The sequence below is a fragment of the Marmota marmota genome, unplaced genomic scaffold (genome assembly GCF_001458135.2).
Source record: "Marmota marmota marmota unplaced genomic scaffold, marMar, whole genome shotgun sequence".
Classification (NCBI taxonomy): Eukaryota; Metazoa; Chordata; class Mammalia; order Rodentia; family Sciuridae; genus Marmota; species Marmota marmota.
The window spans coordinates 6,884,043-6,898,271 of NW_026000142.1; the positions used below are offsets into that span (position 1 = coordinate 6,884,043).

General features: G+C 30.1%; 1 protein-coding gene across 5 annotated transcripts in view; it reads left to right on the forward strand.

The window, feature by feature from the left end:
- The window catches only part of Phf14 (PHD finger protein 14), a 183,694-nt gene that overhangs the window by 79,213 nt on the left and 90,252 nt on the right, over positions 1-14,229 (forward strand). For all 5 annotated transcript variants that reach the window (XR_007341522.1, XR_007341523.1, XM_015488259.2 and 2 more), the window contains 2 exons: positions 8,802-8,852; positions 8,966-9,087. Coding sequence is in view for 3 of the 5 variants with exons in the window: in XM_015488259.2 (XP_015343745.2) it covers positions 8,802-8,852; positions 8,966-9,087 (173 nt within the window). In the remaining 2 variants the exon portion in view is untranslated. The remainder of the gene's footprint in view (positions 1-8,801; positions 8,853-8,965; positions 9,088-14,229) is intronic.

Sequence of the window (14,229 nt, forward strand, 5' to 3'; positions counted from 1 at the left end):
TTTGACATTCCATCTGCTGCAGCTATTACCTCTTCTAAAGTTGAGTTGACCTGCATTGCTTGTGGTCCTTTCTTTCCTTGTCTTTTCATACTGCTCGCATTTCTTTCTGCTTGGTGAAACTGTTGTTTTATTGAATTTTCTCCCTATATATTTATATTGCTCTTGTATAGTTGCAAATTCTCCCTTGCAGGGGCGGGCGGCGGCTGTGCTCCTCCTCCAATTGGGGTGATCTGTCTACCACGCCAGCGGGCCACTGGGCCTGTTCTGCCGGTCAGTGTAGGTCTGCCTACCTTGCAGGCGCGGGTGGCGGGCGGCGGCTCTGCTCTGCCCCTCCTCCAGTTGGGTTGACATGTCTACCCCGCAGGCAGGCCGCTGGGCCTGTTCTGCCGGTCAGTGCAGGTCTGCCTACCTTGCAGACGCGGGTGGCGGGCGGGGGCTCTGCTCTGCCCCTCCTCCAATTGTGGTGACATGTCTACCCCGCAGGCGGGCCGCTGGGCCTGTTTTGCTGGTCGGTCGCAGGTCTGCCTACCTTGCTGGTTTGGGGTGTGGCGGCTCTCCAAATTTATTTATTAGCTTTAGCAGTCTTCTGGTGGAAATCTTTGGATCTTTTAAATAGGGAATCACATCATTTGTAAAACAGTGATAACTTGACTTATTCCTTTGTCTCTTTGTATCCTTTTTATTTTCTTCTCTTGCCTAATTGCTCTGTCTAGTCTTTCTAGCAGGGAACACATTTTTATGATTGCTTGAATCTGTAGTCTTTGTTTATTTGTTTGTTTTTGTTTTTTAAAGACAGGGTTTTACTATGTTTTCCTGGATGGTTTTATATTCCTGTACTCAAAGGATCCTTCTGGTACAGCTTTCCAAGTGCTGGGACTACAAGCGTGTGCCACTGCACTTGGCTAATTTTCTTTGGAGAAAAATAATTTGGGATATGTATGTATTTTTATTGTTCCTTATTTCTTTTAATAGCAAATGTTCATATTTCAATACCATTAAGACTTTTATCTATCTAGAATATTACTTTTCACTTTTTTTTTCTCTATCCTATACTGTTTCCTCTGACTTCCTTATTTCTTTTCTTTTTTTTTTTTATGGTACTGGGGATTGAACCCAGGGGTGCTTAACCACTGAACCACATCCCCAGCACTTTTTAATACTTTATTTAGAGATAGGGTCTCCCTGAGTTGTAAGTGCCTCACTAATTTACTGTGATGGCTTTGAACTTGCAATCTTCCTGCCTCGGCCTTGTGAGTTGCTTGGATTACAGTCAATCAGCACCGTGCCTGGCTGAGTTTCTCATTTCTGTTCATGTTTATCTCTGTCTTAGGTTGAATCGTTCAAATACCAGGGATGCTTGCATATCCACTCTTATTTTTAATAAATAGCTAAGTCTGTATAGAATTTTATATTCATTGTGTTCTCTAGAGGGTAATTTTAGGCATTTTCTTTGAGGAAACGCCCTCAATATTGGTATTTATAGATTTTTTTATAGTATTTCAGTAGAAGTAGTCTCTCACTTCCTAACGTTTACAAAACATGTAAATAGGGCATTATGGGTCTTATAGTTTGGAAAACCAAAATTAAATGTTAGCTCTCTAGTTACTAGTGACTACCTCTTTTCTCCCTTTTCTTGTTCTGGTACTCATTTTCAGGATTCATTTGGCTATTTTCCTTGAGAGAATGTTTTCTGTTTCTCGTGGGAGAGTGGTAGTCTCTTAATAGTGTAGGAAGGAGTTAAATCCCTTGTACTTTATGTTACTGAATTTTATGTCACTGAATTTTAACACAAAGTAGCATTTTTATTGTGATAACTGTGGAAGTTCTTATCTATATGATTTTGCATGATTTTTATAAACTTAGGGATTTTTTATTTCATTGTTACTTTTGTTTTCAAAAAGTCAATAATATATGCATTTAATTTCCCTCAGTGTGGTAGGCAGAAAACTTTCACCCCAAACATGTCTGTATCCTAATACACAGAACCTGTGAACATGGTATCTTTATAGAAAGGGCTTTACAATTATGATTAAAGTTATGGTTCTTGAGGTGGGAAGATAAACCAGAAATATCTATATGGTCTTCATCTAATCAGAGGATCTTTTAAAAGCAGAGGACCTTTCTTGTCTGTAGTCAGTAAGAGGGACATGTGACTACAGATAGTGGATCAGAGATAGGCAGATGAGGTCCTAAAGGAATGAGCTAAGGAATGTGGGTAACCTCTAGGAGCTCCAAAAATTAAGAAAATAAATCCTGCCCTTAGATCTTCCAAAATGGGATGTGACCCTACTAATACCCTGATTTTTAACTGGGTAAGGTCCATACTAGAATTCTGACCTGTAGATCTATAAGATAATAAATTTAGTTATGTTTTTTTTTAAGCCACTAAATTTTTGGTGATTTGTTTGGGCAGTGATAGCAATTAAAATACATAGTGATTTCCACATATTCTTTAAGATTTAAAACTGAGTTATGAAAATGATTTATAGAATTTGATAGCAATTAATGTATATAGTGATTTCCACATATCCTTTAATATTTAAAACTGAGTTATGAAAGTGATTTATAGAATTTGAATATTTTTACTTGAAGTCACAGATGTTGGAAATGCATGACCCAATCCTTCATATGCTGGAAAAATTCTAGTAGTCATTTTTCATTTATTTAAATGTTTTATATTATTAAAAGATGTGAAGTCAGTAGGTGGATTTTACAGTCTAGTTTATTTCATTATTAACACATATTGAACTTGTTTTATAAGTGGCATTTTTAGCTTTACTTACATATAACTTAAATATTAAATTTAACCATGTAAGCAGTAATGGGAAATTTATTGTATTTTAAAAGTTGCTGCAATTAAAATTAACTTTTAATTTTATTATGGATAATGGTGCCTTTTTAGAAATAATAGCTTTATTGAGATATAATTCACATATCATACAATTCACCCATTTGAAGTATACAATTCAGTGGGTTTAGTGTGCTTAGAAAGTTATATAGTCATTATCACAATGTTTTAGAATGCTTTCTTCATTGCCCCCAATACCATACTATGTTAGCATCCCCGTTCCCCATTTCTCACCCTCAAACCTATGCAGCCTCTAGTCTACTTTCTGTTGCTGTATATTTGCCTAATCACAGCATTTCATATAAATGGAATTACATCATAAATTTGCTTCTTAGCATTGTGTCTTCAAGGGTTCATGAATTTTATAGCATGTATCAGTACTTTTTTTTTCTTTTATTACTTTATAGAACTCCACTTTTAAAGCTTTAATCTGCATATGCCAGATTTTATTTATCTCTTCATTAGTTAATGGACATTTGGGTTGTTTTCACGTTTTGGCTGATACAAATCATGTTGCTGTGAATATTGATGAACAAATTTTAGGTGAACATAGGCTATCACTTCTCCTGACTATATACTTAGAAATGCTGGCTTATGGTATTTCTGTGTTTAGAAGTTTTGATAAATGGGTTTTAGTTGGGATTTTGAAAGATCCAAAGCAGCATATCATTTTATTTTTATATTTTTCCTTAGTTGTACTCAGGTTTCTAATAAATATTTGTGTAAATTAGTATTAGCTTAATACCTGTAGACTCATGAGTCTAAACTCCATATGGATAGGAATAATCCTGTTTACCAAAGGAAATTGGTCCTATTCTCTTTGTATATTTATCATATTTCATTGATGAAAATATAGAATTTTTGTAAAGGCAGCCTTGGGATATTTCTATTTAAGTACCTGGTCATTTAAGACATTTTCTCTGCATTATTTTTTATGTGGAAAATTTTCGTTTTAGGAAAGGAAATTACTTTTGAAGAAAATATAAATTAGTTTGTTTATGTCCCTTTTGAAGTTACTTTAAAGTTGATGTTTGTACTTTTGGGCATATTTTCTAATAACTTTAATGTAACTTGAAAGCTTTCAGATTCTCTTTTCATTTTTTTCCCATTCTATACCATCTGATGTCTTTTCATCTTTTATACAAGTGCCAAAGGTCTTGCTGGGACCTTTCTTTCTATAGTCTTCACACACACACACACACACACACACACTCCATCTACTTTCTTTGATCTTTCTTCCTGACTTAGAAATTTTTGTTGTTTTATATATTTCATTTTCTTTTTTGCAAAATAGATGCAATAAACGAAGTACAATTAGCAGTTTTGACTGAAAATCACGTTGTTTTCCAGGATGCACTATTTCTTCTAGATCATTATTTTGGAAAAGGACTTAAACACATTTGATCTGTTTCTTGTCTTAACACTGAGCTGCTAATAAGCCTATTCCAAATAACAGTCTTTATTTGAGAGATAATCAGATTTCTTAGAGTCTACTTTCATTACACTTATGGTATAACTAGTGATTATACATATGCAAAGTAGCTATTTAGTACTGTTAGGAATGAAATCTTGAGAATCTAAAAACATGGCATATTTTTTAAATATATAACTATATGTTATAAATATATATGTGTGTGTATATATATTTGGATTCTTCTTCAGAAAAAATGTTCAAACATTTGGATTTTATTTTATTAAAATGTGGGTTGAAGATATAGCTCTGTTGGTAGAGTGCTTGCCTCACATGCACAAGGCACTGCATTCAATCCCCAGCACCATTAAAAAAATTTTTTATTAAAACGTCTAAAGCTTAAGATGCATTTGTCTGATTTGTCTTATTTTATCTTATCTTTATACTAATTACTTGAATGATTACAGTTCTGTGAAAGAAACACTATTTGTGGAGGATTTAGATAGCAGAGTTATCTGTTATCAGATTCAAGAAGTCCTCTGACTACTAAACAGATGATAAAACTTGTGTCATAGATTCTTAGAAAAAACCTTGCAAACAACCCTGTTGTGAGCTAGAAGGTACTTTATCTTATTTTGGCCACCTGGATGAGATCCATGAATTCTTAGCTAAAATAATCCTATTCAGACCCGAATGCCTTTGTTTTGCCTTTTGCTTGTTGGAAATATATCATTTTTATTTATTTCTAGAAATCTGAAATAAAATGAAGAACAGATAATGCTTCAATGTTTTACTTATTTTGTATATAATATTATCTATGAGTAGGGTTTTATAGGAACATATCATAAAACATATACATTTTATTTTGTATATTTAGTTCAAACATTATTTTAATTTATAGTATTTAAGCCAAATTGGTTATGATTATGTTTTTATTCTTCCACTCTTGTTCATAATTCTGTTATTAAAATATGCTCTACAGTTAATTGATCAGAAGGGAAACACTCACTTTTGGCGATCACTGTTCCATCTGTTGTGTGTTGATAGCCAACAGAAACAGATGGTACTTTATTCATACCTTGTTTTTGTGTATACATAGTATTTTTCTTTGAATATTATATGAACTTTAATTTATAATTTGTTTTTAAGGTAGTTTCATGATTGAAAAACAAATTTTGGGAGAATTATATATATGTATGCATTTATATACACACACACATATATACACACACACACACAAATAAACTTTAGTTTGAAGCAGTTTTAAACAGCTGCCAGAAAGCTACTGGCATTTATTTCACAGCATAACTCTTATAATATGTAGTCTGACAGAGGTTTTTGAGGTTTGACTTAGTTGTCCTAAATTAACATTGAGGTTGGGATTTTACTCATGCATAAACATGTTTGTCTTTATATGAAATTATATAGGGAGGCATTTCTTCTTCACCTAACCATATATTGATTACTTATTGTTATTTGTATAAATGTTGATTTTTCATCAAAATAAATAAAAAACAAGGTGTGTTAAATTCATAGAAAACAGTTCACAAGTGAGTATGTGAAGCCCAGATTAGTGATATCACAGATGTTGAAGAACTTACTTTTATTTTTAAATTTAGCTCACTTGTCAAATAAATCATTCTAGCCTTAGGAAAATCATCTTGCATTTTACTTAATTATAAATTAAAATAACCCCATCTCTAAAGAATTAATAAAAATTGAAATATTTAATTATTTGTTTCAGATTAACAAATTACTAAAATGATGCTGGTAACTAAAATAATTTTGTTCTTCTACATTGCCTTTAATACATTCCAGTCTCTTCTGTGGATGTTTTTATTACCTCTTTTCAAGAAAATGTACCACAGACAGATTGAGACAGGTAACATAAGTGGCTCAGATCATCATTATTCCCTAAGTAAATCAAGTTCTTAAAAAATAACAAAAAAATTGGAATATGCCAAGATTTGAAATGAGTTTAAAAGTTATCATTTACTCCTAATACCTTAATAATTATTTTCAAGATGAAGTGTGATTTGGAATCCCTTAAATGGTTAATCATTTGGAACTTTAAGATAATGTGTCTTTACTACATCCTAAAGGGCATAATTAGGTAAAAGTCTTCCTTCTTCTACATATTATTTTATGCAGATGCTTTATTTATTTTGTTTCTAATGTAATTTGTATCAGCCACAACATATATTATGAAATAACAACCATATTATGAATACTTTTATACATCTGAGTTGGAGTGAGCTCTTTGATGGTAATAATTTGAGAGATGCATAAAATGCTTATTTTTCTTTCCTTTTGCTTTTTTGTACCATTTCTGTCTTATAAACTTCTCTGATGATTCATTTAGGGGAGACTATGTTTAAATACCTTGCTTGTTGCAATCATAGGCAATTAATGAGTTTTTTTGTGCTTATAGATGCTGTCACATTATTAAAAGTAGAAAAAGATACTCCAGCTCTCAACATTTTTTCAGTCTTTCTTTTTTCACCTTTTTAGAAGTTAAAACATTTATTTATTTATTTATTTTTTGCCATGTTGCAGATCAAACCTGGGGTCTCACACATGATAGTAATCAGTCTACTACTGAGTCTATCCCCTTAAGCATTTCACTGATTGGAGGACTTGGTATTTTTGAATAGTTGTGTTTGCATTAAATCCTCTTTTTAAAAAGTTAGGAATTTGACAAATGTTAAGCAATTCCTGTAATTATGTTGGTAATAAGTCATGTTAGTCATTATACTCTATGGGGCTAACAAATTAGGTAAGAAGAGAGTGAAAATTTGTATTTCTTCTCTGTTGGGTATGATTCTCTAATTTACTCTTTTTGAAATGTGAAAAATCTTCATTGTACATTGTTGTGTTATTGCTTATTTAAGTAATGAAGCAGAATAGGAGATTTGCTTCTTGGTAATTTTACTCATCTCTACTTGGGATTAAATTATAAGTCTTGGACTTAACATGTAGGAAAAATCACTTAAGAGACTGGGGTTTGAGGTTTACCTCTGTCACTAACTGATGTTGTGACATTAGGAAGTCATTTCTTTGGGCTGCTTTTTTCAGAGCTCTGAGATGATAGGATACCATATTCTTTTAAACAACCTTGTTTTTCTAGCCAGAACTATGTTACTTTTGTTAAATTACCAGTGATTACCATTTGGTAATTAATGAACTTAATTTAAAAGGACTGCTTTAGGTAATTATAAATATACTTGTTCATTTTTAAAATAACATGTTAATAAAATATATAGATAGGTATAGAAAAGGGAATTTATGAATATAGAGAGTAATGTAAATACATCATTCAACAATAGAATTGCTGATTAGTATTTTACCATATGATGTAAATTGCAGTATGGGTATGAAAAAAGTTTCAATTGATTGAATTATATCAGATGTTAAAGATTTGATAGATTTTCACAAGTAGTAAATACAGGTTGATCATCTCTAATCCAAATATATAAAATTGGAAATGCACTCAAATTCAAAACTTTCTGAACATCAACTTTCAAAAATTTTCTCATTTCAGTCATTTCAAATTTTGGGTTTTCAGATAGGAATACTCAACTTGTAAAGTCTATGCAAGTATTATGAAATCTGTAACACTTCTGTGATCTCAAGCATTTTGGATAAAGGATACTCAGCTTGTGATTAAATTTCTTCCAAAGAATTGGAAACATAAAATTGGAGAATTAACATAAGTACTTGAAAATTAGTTCAAAACTAAATAATATATTGTTACTTCATTACGTAAAGATGGGTTGAATGAAAAGCATGTGGACATGTGTGAAGGCCTTTTAAGTATTCTGTTCTGAAGATCATAGAACTAAAATAAGTAGTTTGAGTACTTTCTCATTGATAGTTCATTGACTATTCTGAAATTGTCCTGTACATATAAATTATGGAAATCGGATAATAGATTTCCAGAGAAGGAAAAAATAATTTAAACTTTTTGTTATTTATATTAGATAGTATAATTGGTTAATCTGGCCACTTATAATTTATTTTATTAAAACAAATTTTAAAATCTTTACATAATAAGCATTGTGTTAAGTTTAATTTGGTATAGAAATATAATATACATATTTCTTACTAATGTGTAGATGAATTTTTTCTGGGACAGAAATTGAAGCATTAAATAGTAAGAGTGCCACAGAAAGGAAAGAGATGAATACAGAAAGAACTAGCCCTGAGTATTCATTTGGGACTTGATTAATAAATATTGTCTCTGTTAAGGACATTTCTATACAGTTTTTTTCAACGTAAGGTGCGAATGCCTTACTAGGAATTTTTCTTAAAAGCCTTACTAGGAATTTCTTAATGCCTTACTAGGAATTTTTCTTAAAAATTTTTCTTAATTTAGTTTATTGGAATGAGCCCGAGATTCTGCATTTCTAAAGGTGCCCCAGATTATGCTAGTACTTAAGGGCGATGGTTCATCTTTTGAGAATCGAGGCAATAATATTTAACAGAGAAAATTTATTTTTATTATTATTTGAACATTAGATATTTTTGTGGATTTTCTTTTAGAGAACCAGAGGACGGAAACGAAGCTTTGTTCCTGAGGAAGAAAAACATGAGGTTGGAATAAGTTAAGCAGTTTTTACACAGTTCAAATTTTGAGAAATTTTCTTCTTAAAATTGTTTTCTTTATATCCTGATTTTGTTTTGATTTATTCTCCCTTGTATGGCAGGAAAGAGTTCCTAGAGAAAGAAGACAGAGACAGTCTGTATTACAAAAGAAACCCAAATCTGAAGATTTAAGAACTGAATGTGCAACTTGCAAAGGAACTGGAGACAATGAAAATCTTGTCAGGTAAGTTGGATGCTGAGTCCATGTCTTTTGGGGATTAAAGTCCCATGATCATCATTTTCTTATCACAGATAAAATGAAAAAACAAAATTAGAATAAGATGTTTATAAAAATCTTACTTAGAACAATGTTTCAGAAACAGATTTCATCTACTGATTAACTTTGCACACATAGTTATACTCTGGATTTAGATATAAATAAGAGTGATAATCTGGATCTTGAACACAAGAGAATTAATTTTCTCTTCACAAGAGAAGTTGACAGTTTTATAAAAAGGCCACAAAAGTAATTTGATTTAAACACTTTGTATTGAGATTATTGTTTTATCTCATAAGATCATAAAGTTAATATGCTCTTACTTATTATAAAAGTTGAAGTTTATTAAGGCAACCAACAATAAGACAGACTTTATTTTATTGGCAAGAGCTTCATTAGCACTTCCTTATTGCCTACCAAAATGAATGTGTTAAATGCTTCTCTCTTATGAAATAAAGAAAGGTGAAAAGATGGCCTAGATAGATTTTGTTTTGTTTTGTTTTCTTCTTTGTTTTTTTGTTTTGTTTGGGTACTTTTTTATTTTTAAATCAAGCATAATACTATTCAGGAAGCTTAGCTGATGCTGTACAATGACTATTCCTGAGGGCCCAGAGATTTCTAATTTTAGCCATTTGCATTTTGCTGAAATGAAGAAAGTACTCAGTTTGCTGGTGTGGGTGGTTAACAAAAAAAAGTTAATTTAAGAGACATCAGTCTTTCAAAGCGACAGTGGCAGAGTTCTTGTAGCACGGTGAGGGAATTCTGTCTGATTTCTTTTAAAAATTGTCTTGGTAAAGTCCTACAGAGTTGACTGAGGACAGAAAATTAAACACTTAAAAAAGAATAAACTTATGTTGATGAAATAAATATATTAGTATAATTATGTGATTTTTAAATATTTACTTTAAAAATGATGTTCTATGTTTTAGTCATTAAGAATATAATTTCTTTTGTCTTCATCAAATAAAGGCAGGAAGTTTTAAAATCTATTAGTTTTTTATATTATCACTAAGAAAGATAAGGAGAAGGTAAAGATTTCAGTGAAGAAATACAAAGTGCTTCAACAAAGTAAGAAAGTATTTTCTTTTGTAGTTGATGCAGAATCTTGTGGGAGTTGTCATGAAGATGAAATTCATTTATATTTAATTAAAGTACTTCTGAATTCAGGAGATATATATGTATAATTCTGATCATACTATGAATTATGTCAAAATGAAATCCCAAGCTTAAGTATAATATAATGGTATACATAAAATTACAAAAAAAAAACTAAAAAATTACAATATTACATAATAAAAACTCAATCAAGGGAAATGCCATTGAGGTTGGGGATAGGGTTGAGGAGCATGATTAATTTGAAATCGTAGTTAAAAACTCGTGATCTTCTTTTCAATTATTTGAACCTATACTAATGTCTATCTTCATTCATTTTTTTGAAATACTAGATTTATTCAGGCCCTTTTACTGTGGAATCTAAACATTTTTACTAGTTTTTATGTTATTTTTTGCTTATATTTGATCTAACCTAGGGAATAAATATAGCTTATATTTCAAAAAGCACTTTATAATAGGGCATTTCCAACCCACTATATTTTAGGTATCTTGAAAAAAAGTAGCTACCATTTTTCTTATAATCTTTATAAAATTTTTGAATAATATTTGCCTTTCTTATTTATTTCATTAGTTTCTGTTGTAAAATTTTCATTCCTAATTGCATGATTAAAACATGTCAGTATTTGGAATTTAGTGAAAGTCTTCTTGGAAGGTAAAGATATTTTTATTAACCTAGAAATGATGGATATACAAAGTCCCTTTCCTTGGTTGCCTCATAAAAAGGATAGCATCATAAATTTTCTGCAAAGATTTTTAAAGGTAATGAAGAGGAAATTAAATGTTTTTATTATAATATTTCTGAGAAAAAGAGAAGATAGATATAAAACAATGCCATAAAGTGTTTTATGGTTATAATATGATTTTTCTTTAAATATTTAATCTAAGCTATTGCTCCTGGATTAAAGAAGAATTTTATTTTGCATAGAATTTCATGTGTTTAATAAAAACAATTGTATAGCTAATATCTGACATTTTCCCTAACATTACATTTCATTTGGAGTTAACGCCATCATTGCTTGAAAATAGTCCCCCTAAAATTCATATTTTTATGATTACATTATATATTAAGTATTACATTGTATATTAAGTATTATGTATACATATTCTTTTTTAACTTTAAAATATTATAAATAAGGCTTTATTTTCTATAAAAATATATTTTAGTGGAAGGTCAGAGATATACTCATTTGTGTTTATCTGTTGGTTCTCCTATAAAATTAAACATTTTTGATTATAGTAATCTTTTATTAAATATGTTTTCTGTGTTTCCTCAAGTTTCTTTAAAATAATGTCTGCAACTTAGGAGAACCTTCTCTTTAGCATCTTTGATTTTGAAACCACACTTCTCTATGTAATTCAAGCTATATGGAAAATTCATATTAGTTATTATTCTTGCTGTTTCAGTTATTTGTATATGTTTATGTGAATTTATTTTCTTTATATAATTGGGAAATTGTGTGCAGTTTATCAGTAAACTGTAATTAGTAGGATCCAACTTATTTTTTGCTACAGCTTATCTCAGATATTTGACAAAGAATTTAGCATTTCTGTGCCTCATTTTTTCCCCATGTTATACATGATCAAATCATGAATAACTGCTAAGTGATGATAAAATCTTTTCTTTGTAAAATATTAGGACAGTGACATTGGTGATACAAAGGATACATACATGCTTGTGATGAAATGTGGTTCATAATTGGTAAATATATTTTCATTAGTAATAAATACTGATTTTTAACCTTTCAGAAAGTGTATGTATCCTGTTTTTATATAAACTTATTTCTAGTATTTAGGGGACAAAGGGAATTTTGACTACATCCTTACATGTTCTCTAAAATGATAATAAATGGTTCAGATTTGGGAAATCTGAAAATTATCAAGGTCATTAAGAGGAAGATGATTTTTATAATGTCTTATGGAATTTTTAAAAATATTGTTTCACTTTTTCCATCTGCCTTTTAAATTTAATTAAAAGTTTTTTTGCAAAATTTTCCATTAAAAATAGATTCCTTTATGTCCTTATAAATATGCAATTTGAATGCTAAAGGCCAAATTGATACTCTGTGTTAGAACTGTGAGATCTTTTTCAGGCATTTATTTATTTTGAGAGAGGTATTCTTTGTGAGAAGTATGGCCCCATTTAATGATACCTTATTTTTGTTTCTACATTTAGTGTTCAGTAAGTCCTTGATAAATGAATGATAAATGCCTAATAAATAGACTCCTTATATTTTTGCTGCAACCCTAAAAAATTTTACAATTTTAATTTAATCCTAGAGAAAATTGAGTCACTAAATATAAATTTTTCATGAAAATATTTAAAAGACTTTACAATGTCACTAAAGTCTAATGGGTTTTCTTTTTTTTCCTATGACAAGGTAAGAAAATAAACACAGATTTTAAATAATTCATGCAAATATGCAAGAGTAGAAATGAAGTGATTGTTCTTTTTGAACACTTTTGATTTTCAAAAGATAGATTTTAGAGATAGCTAGATAGCCTTTCTTCTCCATAAGTTTTTATTTAGATGTCATATCAGGAATAAGTCTAAACTTTTAAACCTCATATTTTATTTTAATTATGTAAATTCAATGAGACACATTTTATTACTTAAAATAAAAAAACATAGGCAAGAGACAAAAGGGTTTCTAAAACTAAGAACTCTAGACTCAGTGATTCTTCTCAAATACTATCTTTAATTTTATTTGTATTATAGCCATTTTTCAGAAACATTGAGGTTAGGAAATGATCTGTGAAGCTATTCACTTTTACAACTAATTCCACACTATTAAATGCTTGCTAGATTCCCCTTATTTGAGTATAAGGCAAATTACATAGATATTGAATCATTTTGGTTACATACAAGGTTAGCATGTTAATTTGCTCTCTAAGCAATGTGGTTATCATTTTTATTTATTTCATATTTTAAATATCTGACTTCTTAATGTTTTCCCCCCAAACTAATTTGTATCATAAACTGTTAGAAACACCAACAAGAAATAATATATACTAGATTTTTATTTCAAATATTAGTCTCTATAGTTATTCTGATTCTTTTTATTATAAATCAATTTTTTGTTCTAATTGGTAAAGATATTTTTAAGTGGCCTGGGTCATAATTAAAGGGGTTTACTTCCTGAGATTTGATTAGGTTGATAGTAAAGCTAAAATTGGTTATAAATTTTGATACTATTTTTACAGAACGGCAGATCATAAAGGTTAATATTTAAATGACATTGTAAATGAAGCCAGGTGTGCATGCCTTTAACCCCAGTCACTGTGGAGGCTGAGGCAGGAATATCATAAGTTTAAGACCACCTTTGGCAACTTAGCAAGACCCTGTCTCAAAAAGAATTTGGGGGATATAGCTCAGTGGTAGAGTACTGTGGGCTAAATCCCCTGTACCACAGAAACAAACAGAAAATGGAACCTAGTTTATCTATTTTAAGAACACTTAGTATTACATTTGGTAGAATTTTTTAAAGTTATTTTATTTTGATTAAAGACTTGCTATATTACTAGCAAGTAATAGTTTATCATATGATAATCACATAATTACTAATAGTTTATCACTTTTTGTTTTAATAATTCATTTGCAGTGCTGGGGAATGAACACAGAGTTTCATGCATGCTAGGCAAGTGTGCTACCACTGAGCTATATATATCCCATCCCCAGTAATCACTCTTAATAGTATATTTAATAAAACAGTGTATTCTTGTGCAAATATCATGTGATTATAAATTAATGTTACAATTGTTTATTATTTAGATACTTATAATTTAAAACTAAGAAACAAATATGGGTCTAAAATGGTTTATATATTCTAATACATTTCATATGCATTAAAACTGCACATTTTCTGCGCATAGTTTGGGATAAACTTATTTATTTCTCTTTTTTTTTTATCTCTATCAACAATTTCCAGGATACATTTTTTTCTTTTGGTTATTTCATTTTTTCTTGTATTTCTTTTCTTTTTTTTTTTTTTTTTTTTT